Source organism: Manihot esculenta, chromosome 18 (genome assembly GCF_001659605.2).
Source record: "Manihot esculenta cultivar AM560-2 chromosome 18, M.esculenta_v8, whole genome shotgun sequence".
In the NCBI taxonomy this organism is placed as follows: domain Eukaryota; kingdom Viridiplantae; phylum Streptophyta; class Magnoliopsida; order Malpighiales; family Euphorbiaceae; genus Manihot; species Manihot esculenta.
The window spans coordinates 17,054,114-17,063,738 of NC_035178.2; the positions used below are offsets into that span (position 1 = coordinate 17,054,114).

The 9,625-nt window shown below is 26.9% G+C and overlaps 1 protein-coding gene across 1 annotated transcript; it reads left to right on the forward strand.

Moving 5' to 3' along the window:
- The first annotated feature begins 746 nt into the window (after positions 1–746).
- On the forward strand, positions 747–2,476 carry LOC110607780 (CBL-interacting serine/threonine-protein kinase 11). Its single transcript, XM_021746947.2, has one exon. It carries the CDS (start codon positions 986–988, stop codon positions 2,282–2,284), a length of 1,299 nt encoding a protein of 432 aa, XP_021602639.1. The 5' UTR covers positions 747–985; the 3' UTR covers positions 2,285–2,476.
- Positions 2,477–9,625: the final 7,149 nt, after the last annotated feature.

The following is a 9,625-nucleotide window of genomic DNA, read 5'->3' on the forward strand; positions in this document are numbered from 1 at the left end:
TACTATAAATATTATAAAAATTAGTAAAAGTTATACATGGTATACTTTCTCAACCTGGAAAATTTAGATTTCTAAATAATTTTAAGTTTCGTGAATGTTACCGTTGTGATTCCTAATTTATGATCAATTGTCTTTTGCCAATTAAAGTAGCGTTTTTTTTTTAAAGCATATAAAAATATTTTTCTTTATAATAAGATAAAAAAACTATATTACATTGTGTAAACGGTAACCTATCAATTATTCAATTAAAAGAAATCTCTTTTATCATTTAAAAAAAAAAACTAAGCAACGTAATTAAGTTAAACACGTTTTCTCATCTAGAATTAGAATTCACAACTCATCACGCTCATATACTGCGTACATTATTTCATACGTTATAGTGTACAATTCTTTTATACAAGAACCAATCAGAATACAAAATTCTTTGGCCAAAAAAAAAAAATCAGAATACAAAATTGTATATTAAAATCCACTATATATAATAATATTTATTAATATTTGAATAATTTTTTTTTTAAATTAGTATTTCAATAATTTATTAATTGTTAATTGAATTGGCATATTCAGCCACACGGAACGGAGGTAATTGGTTTCGTGTGCAAAAATATAATGTGGGAGGCACCGACTTTGTAACACTGTGTTAAGTTTCCATCCAATTATATTCCTCCACGTGTATGAACGCGTACTTTTCAACGTTGGCTCGAGCGAAGATAAAAATGAGTCATATTGCCGAACGCGCACTCTCTCTCCTATTCGCTACTCCCCATCGCCACAAAACGTCTTCTTCGTTAAATAGCTCTCTCTCTCTTTTCTAAAAGCTTCCACCGTTAATTTCGCTTTTGCCAATTTCCCTCTTTTTCTTTCAATTTTTATCTTTTCAATTCATCATTCCCAAATTACTTATTCTCTCTGCATCCAGAAACAATTGTCTTCTTCTGATCGGAACCCAGCTGCTGGTTCGGTCTCTGGCCATCAAATTACCGTCATGCCGCCGGAGATCGAACAAGTCGCCGAGAATGCCTTGTTTGGCAAATATGAGCTTGGTAAGCTTCTTGGATGCGGCGCCTTTGCCAAGGTTTATCACGCTAGAAATATCCGAACCGGCCAAAGTGTCGCCATTAAAATTATCAACAAGAAGAAAATCGCTAACACCACCTTAATGTCTAACATTAAGCGTGAGATCTCCATTATGCGCAGGCTCAACCACCCTCATATTGTTAAACTCTATGAAGTTTTGGCCTCCAAGACCAAGATTTATTTTGTTATGGAGTTTGTTAAAGGTGGAGAGTTGTTTGCCAAAGTCGCTAAAGGACGTTTTAGCGAGGATCTCAGCCGTAAATATTTTCAGCAGTTGATTTCCGCCGTCGCTTATTGCCATGCTCGCGGCGTTTTTCATCGAGATTTAAAACCTGAGAATCTTCTCCTCGATGAAAGTGGGAATTTGAAGGTTTCGGATTTCGGACTTAGTGCTGTAACCGATCAGATCCGAACCGATGGGCTTCTGCATACTCTTTGTGGAACCCCGGCGTATGTTGCGCCTGAGATTTTAGCAAAGAAAGGTTATGATGGTGCTAAGGTGGATATATGGTCATGCGGTGTCATCCTGTTTGTTTTAACCGCCGGTTATTTGCCGTTCAACGATCCGAATCTCATGGTCATGTATAAGAAAATCTACAAAGGCGAGTTTCGGTGTCCGAAATGGATGTCTCCGGATCTGAAACGCTTCTTATCTCGAGTTCTCGATACGAATCCTCAGACGAGAATAACGGTCGATGAGATCTTGAAAGATCCGTGGTTCAAGAGAGGAGGACTCAAAGAGATCAAGTTCTACGATGATTATGTTGGAATTGACGATACCGATAAGACCGATAAACAAGAACCGGATGTCACGAATTTGAACGCCTTCGACCTCATTTCTTTCTCATCCGGTTTGGATTTGTCCGGGTTGTTCGATGACTCGTACAACGCGGTGGAGGACGGTGACCGTTTCGTGTCTTCCGAGTCACCGGAAAAATTGGTCCAGAAAGTTGAGGAGTTCGCCAAGGCCGAGAGGCTGAGGGCGAAGAGAAAGAAAGAGTGGGCCTTCGAGATTGAAGGACGAAACGGTAATTTTGGTATGGAGGTTGAAGTTTACCGGTTAACGGAAAATCTGGCAGTTGTGGAGGCCAGGAGAAGAGGTGGTGAAGCTGGATGCTTTAAACAGATGTGGAAGAACAAGCTTAAGCCCGAGCTTAGTGGGTTAACCGTTAGTCAACCAGGAACTCAGGTCGCCGGTAACTGTTAGATGTGTTTATATGTAGCCGGCGAAGAATGATTTCCGGCATCTGTTTTTTTGTAAAACTTCTGCTGTGGATTATTTTAAAAAAAATAAAAATATATATATTTTTTAAAAAAGTGTATTTCTCGTTTATGTCTGGTTGTGGTTTGTAATTGTAATAAAAAGATCACCGCAGATGAAGTGGTGGGTTTTTCCTTAGGTTCGTTTTGTTATACTCAATTTCGTTATAAATTCCGGTAAATAAAAAAACCCTTGTAAATAAAATTTTACTATAGGTTTACTGTAAACATTGACAATGAAATGGACGGATAAAAAACGTAATAACTGCGCACTTGCTAGATTCGGTGCTTGGCTTGTTTGAATAGTAGTTTGATTTTTCATAAATACTTTGAAAGTGATTTTTTTTTTTATAACAATTGAGGGTGAGATGGATTTGAATTCATTGAAGGTAGACAAAGGGTAGCTGTAATTATAATAGTTTTGACTGGCGTATAATTTACTCAATTTCAATTTGAATTTTCTATTTATATAATAATTATTATAGTCAATAAAATAAGTTGTCCTCTAAATTACAAAAGCCAATGATGATATTAATATAATTTTAAATATAATAAATTAATAAATATATATTACACTTCAATTAGAAAAATATAATTTATAAAAAAATATAATGACTTATGATTGGAGAGATTGGTTTGATCTCATTCATCATCTAGAATACCTGGTATATGATTTTCTTTTTTTATTTTTCGACATAGTGAGAAAATATATTATAAGCCTGTTAAAACGTAATAAAAAAAAGAGTAAATATAGTTGTTATTGTTGCACAAATATTTTAAATAAAAAAGAACATCAAAAGACATTATATAACCGTGGGTCAAAAATGTGTTGCATAATCAATAGAATAACAAGTATCAAAAGTCTAAATAGTATAGTTCCAACTTCTCCTTTAAACATATATTTTTGGTAATTCTATAAACTGCCAATCCTTCAATATTGATAACAATGACAATACCAATTAGGAAAAAATGATTCTATCAAGTAATATTACAGATAATCTCAAATAAAGAATAGTATAAAAGTAAAGGGATCAATAAATCTAGTATATGACTATAGCCTAGGTGGATCCAATTATGAAATTATATTTAAAATTACTAGAATAGACTTTCAACAAGATAAACTTATCAAATCACAGCCACATTCTTCATGCTTAAATATATAGAGCAATAAATTATCATTATTATCATTGCAGCCTGCTATTTTAGTCTAATCTAATAGATTAACACAATCTATATCACTAAGGATTCTTAATATTATTCTAAATGATAGTTCTTCTTAACAAAATTCTAATGACATTAAGAGTTCTAATAATATGTTAAAATCCATGCTTATAAATAAGGGAATAGATCACAATTAGTTACTTTTTTTTCTTCTCAAACATTAAATTGCGAGTTGGGATGTAAATGAATTGAGTTGAGTTTTAAAGAGTTCAAATTTTATTCGATAAAATTTTTTCAAGTTAAACTTGAACTTACTTATTTTGAACTCAAACTGAGTATTAATAAATTTAAACTTAACTCATTTAGCAAACGAGTTTAAATGAGTTGAGTTTTTATTGAGTTTAGTCTCAAATAATTCAATTTATTTATATGTATAATGAGTTTTAGTTTAAAACTAAATAATTTTAACTAAATAAGTATATATATAAATTAGACCATAAATTTATAAAGATGAGTTATTAAATTTTAACGATTCAAATATATATAAATTTTAATAGTGTAATTAAGTTAGAACTAAATTTTAAAAAAATTTAGGTTTAACTTATGAAAGTATATGCAAAATATGAATTTATTTTTTTTACGATATTAATTTCAATCTGCTTAATAAGACTGTTTATGAACTTATTCGCAAGTCTGCTCATGAATTCAAAAATAAACTGAACTTATGAGTTTTAATAAGTCGAATACTATAAAATTTAAATTTGACTCATTTATTAAATGAATTTAAAAATTAAAATTGAGTTTAACTCGTTTAAATATCGAGTTGAAATTGATTAAACTGAATTTTAAATAATTCATGAACGGTTTGATTTGCACTATGAGTTTTTTATCACTTTGTTTTTTTTCAAATTAAATCTTATATTGATATCGGGCTGCCCTTTACTTAGAAGAAAATGCCTCATAGCTGCACCTAATCAAGGGTTGGTTTTATACGATTTGATTTGCAGGTTAAATCGAAACCGACTTAATTTTTAATGATTTGAAAATTGATTTTAATTTTTTGATAGTTTTGATTCTATTTTAAAATGATTATGGTTATAAATTTTTATGATTTTAATTTTAATTAAATTTAAATTTTAATCGGTCAATTAATTTACAATAAAAGAGAAATAATATTTTTTTAAAAATAAAAAAAATGCATTTAAAATTAATTATATAATAATTAAGTTGTATATATACCAATTTTAAGTGGAAAAAAATTATTTAAATGATTTATTTTAAAATTTTAAAATTAAATTGAAAAAATATCCATTACAGACCTTTTAAAATAAAATTTTAATCTGTTTTAAAAATGGTTTCAGCTTCAAACCAATTTAGGTGTAATCCGAACAGTGGGTAGGCCAACTCATAGCAGCACCTAAAATTCATTGATTTTTTTAAAAATAATTTATTCCAAATAAAAAGTTCTAGTATGTTCTATTTCCTTATTCAAATTTTAAAATGTTGGCTAATGAAGAACGAAGCTGTTCATAGACATCAACCTTATTGTCTCTGTATCTTCTTAATTAATGGACAAGTCGTAATATTAGGAGCCGTCTTCTTTGACTTCTGCCGCTCCACGTAAAGGGCGTCAATATCAGACCTTTAACTTTTTTAAAAAGTTATTAATTGACTCATATTATAATCACTTAATTAAAAAGTTTATTATATTTATAAAATCAAAATTTATTTTATCTTTTATTAAAAAATTAAATAAATTAAAATACATTTAAAATTTTATTTTTGTAATTATAAAAGTTACTATTACTATGTATTTTGAATTTTTATATTAATTAAAATATAAAATTTTTACTATTAAATGAGACTTATTTAGTAAAAGTATAGAAGATTAATTAATAAAAAAATAGAACATTCACAAATATATTTAAATAATAAAATTTCTCACAATTTTCAAAAATAAAAGGCAGCAAATGGATGATGTGCTGTCCCCTTACTTTTATCCCATTAGACGATGAGTTGGTGATTGTTTGGTTCTTTCAAATAGTGATATACAGATCATAGATTCAATCATCACCATGCACACTACACTACACCTCTTTGCCTAACCACAAATAATTGCAAAAATAATTATTTTAAATTTTTATATATTATACATAAATCACTTTCTTATGTGTGGTGTGCCATCATTGATGATAATTGCTGCGTAATCATTGGCCTACTAGCTGCTTCAAAAATAATTATTATTTTAACTATCTGTTAAATTTATTAAGCTTAGAAGTTATTTCTTTAAAAAAAATGCAAAAAGGAAAATGCTGAGGGATGATTGATTTTTTTTTTTTTCATTAAGTCTCAAATATCTTCTGTAAAAAATATTTTTGAATGAGATAATTTATTTTTTATTTTTTAATTTTAATTTAAAAAATAAGCATTTACTAATAAATTTATTTATAGAGATGTGAAATATTTAATAAGTATTTTACAGAGTGAAAATGACTTTCTTTAATTTTATGAGAAACTCATTTTTGTTAAAATTAATTATTTTTTATTTTAATTAAAAAATATTTTTTATTAATTAAAATTTTTTAATGTTTTAAATATTAGAAAATATAGAGAATATTTTTTAAACAATATTTTCTATGAAATAAATTAGAGCCTAATGTTTTTTTTTTTTAAACAAAGAAAAACTTAAAATAAGCTAAGGCATGTGAAACTCAAACCCACCTCCATCAAGATACTGGGATAGAACCTGGTCCGCAATGCTCTATTAGTTTATACTTCGCCTGAAAAATTTTTTTGAGGTGAATGGAAAATTTGAGAAAAAATAATAAAATATTTTTCTTTTGTTATTTTTTTTTCAATGAGTGAAAAAATAAAATAGGGAGAAAGGAAGGAAAATAATTATATGTTTATAAATTTATCACTGTATTTTTTTATTATTTATATAGCGATATATATGTAAATTTAAAATAAAAATACACAATTTCATTATTTTCTCTATAAATTAGAGAGAAAATAAATAAAAGAAAATCAAGGTTATTTTGCTTCCTTCCTTATTTCTCCTCTTTTTTCAAAATAAAAAAAATAAAAATAACTCATTATTTTTCTTAGTTATTTTTCTTTTTCTCCTATTTTTCACATAATTAAACACTAGATTTACCATTTTTTTTTTACTATTTAAATATTTTTAAATAATTGATTTAAACCATATAAGAGAATAAGGAATAATTGATTTTCTAAAATATTTAAAATCCTTTTAACTATGACTAAATTTTCTAGAAAATCTAATTCTTTAGTTTTTTTTTCTTTATCAATTTTAATTTTTTTAATTTATTCAATTTTTATTTGATTTAAAAAATTTGTGTTTATTTTAACTTAGGATTAAAATTGAAATTGAGATTGCTAATGTCACAATTACATAGTATAAAATATTATTAATTTTATTCATAATTGTGGATATGGCTAATTTGTGTTACAAAAATTAGATTGATAACGTGACTAGAATAGAATTGCGTTGTGATTGGCTAGAACTTACAAGGAAGAGAATGTGAGACGGTAGTGGGTGTCCACGGTGGTAGGATCCCCACGGTGTTAGGGTCCTAGAATCTCAAAAATAAAAATTGTAATTTTTCAACAATAGAGTTTTCGGTAAATAATATTGAGATAAATTAGTGTAAAATAAAAGTAAGTTAAGAGTCGTGTCAGTAATTTTCTTTAGATTATTTATTTAGGGAGGTGTGTCATATGAGACATATTGATGTCTTCTATTGACACAAACCAAATTATTTCTAAAACTCTTTAGAGGAGAGTTACTAATTGGCCACCGGCAGGGGCTGAGTTCAGTTGGCAACTGTAGGCCTACATAAATTCTGATTTGTGCCTTCATCTCTTGTAGACTGTCCCCTGTCCACAAGGGAGGTGAGAATTATCGTAACGATTGTATCGATAATAATGTGTAATTACTATTTTGCCTTTGAAATAAAATAAGTAACATGTTCATGAATTCTCATGTTCAGTTATTATCTTTTGTGCCTACTGTGAGGCTTCTGATTGAATACTGTCTGTTGGCCTTGTTGTTCACTTATATAACTTTGACTAATCAGGGTATTTATATTCACAGGAAATCGGGTGATTCTTAAGGCTAACTTAGCTTGAAAGCGTTCAAGTCAAGTGTCGTACGGTCTCGAATGAGTGTCAAAATGTGGACTCGTGAAAGTTGGTATCAAAGCTCAAACGATTTACGAGCAATGTGAAAGCATGACAAAGCTGGTCGTACGCATTGATGCCCTTGGGAGGAGGGTGGATGATCTTACCTCATTGTCTAATAACTTTGCCACCCAAGAAGAAATGGCATGGGAGGTTGTTTCTGCTGCCGATGCATGGTGGTGCTAAGAAAAAAAAAGAGCCATTATTGGCTGTGATAGGCCAATTGTGCCAAAGTAAAGGGAAGCCCACGGTGGTGGTGCCAATCCAAAATCTAGCTTCTCGGAATGGCATTTGGTGAGGTAATCTTGAGATAAAAGTGAATAAGAGTGAGACAGTGGCCTCCGGAAATAAAATTGGGGCAGTGGCCTCTTGACATAAAATTGAGATAGCGGCGTCCTGAGATAGAATTGAGACATTTACCTCCTTAAATAAAACTAAGGCAGTGGCCTCCTTAAATAAAATTGAAGAAGTGGCCTCCTGTGTATTCTGCAGATGAACTGGATAATCAAATAGCAATGACGAGAATTGCAGGCTAGCTCCCATGAGAGAGCGAATAAAGCAGGTCCGGTCAAAACTATTTAATAAATTAAATTAAATTTATTGATATTTTATTCTTTCTATAGATTTTTTGAAAATAACGAATAATAATAATAAAATATTAAATTTTAATATTTATCAAATTAATATAATATAATATAATATAATATATAAAAATAATAAAAATTAATTTTTTAATGAGTAATCGATGCAAAAGTACTTTAACAAGTAAGATAAATTTTTAATATTATTAATTTTAAATTTTATTGTAATAATAATTTTTGAATTTACATAAATTTTAATATTTCAAAAATAATTAAATTTAAAATGTAATATTTATTTAAATTTTAAAGTTATTAGACGAATATTTGTATTTTTTATTTGTACATAAATAATAAAAAATAAAAATTTTGAAGTAAAATTATTAATAAATTTTAATTTTGATAATATATTAAATTATTAGATAATATTTTAATTTAAAAAAATCATAATATACTTTTTATTAAAGAGAAATTACAATATTATCTAATTTACGCTATATATAAAAGTGAGAAAAGTGGAAAATATATAATTTTTTTTTGTTCTTAATTAAATATGATAATAACAAATTAATTTTAAATTTTGATTGGTATTAAAATTGTTGTTATTTTTAAAATTTAAATTTAATTGATTAGATTGATATTCTATTTAAATTTTAATTATATTTTACTCAAAATTTAATTTAAATTAATAAAATATAATTAGCATTTATTTTACAATTTAGAGTTTATATAAATATAAAATTCTTAGTTCTTATAATTAAATCTACATCATCAATTTTTATATTATAATTTAAAATAAACTTTTATAATAACTATATCATAAGCATAAGAACTTTTATTAAAATTATTAATTCCTAATTTTTTTTATAAAATTAACAAAAGAAAATTAAGTTTTCTAATCATGATAATCTTAATTTATTTCAAAATTTTGATAAAATGATTAGTCACAAAAATTGTAAAATAATTATTTATAATAAATAATTTTTTAAATATTTATTATGATAAATAATAATTATTTTTTAAATATTAATTGATAATGACAATTTTAAATAATTACCTTTAAATGATAAATGTATTACAACAATTTTAAATAATTATTTTTTAAGAAAATAAGATTTTATAATTTGAATTTAAAAATATTTAAATATAAATTGAAAATTTCCATAATAATAATTTGCTATTCACCTATTCTACATGAAGCTAATGTTAATATTTCAGTGGTTGATATTCTAATATTATTAGGAGTTTATTTATTTTTTTAGTAATATTTCAAATTAATTTTTGTAATTATTATATTAACTATTAAATTTTAAATCACTATTTTATTGATAAATTTATAATTAATT

Coding starts and splice junctions, on each gene's coding strand:
- LOC110607780 (XM_021746947.2), top strand. CDS start 986: ATGCCGCCGGAGATCGAACAAGTCGCCGAGAATGCCTTGTTTGGCAAA.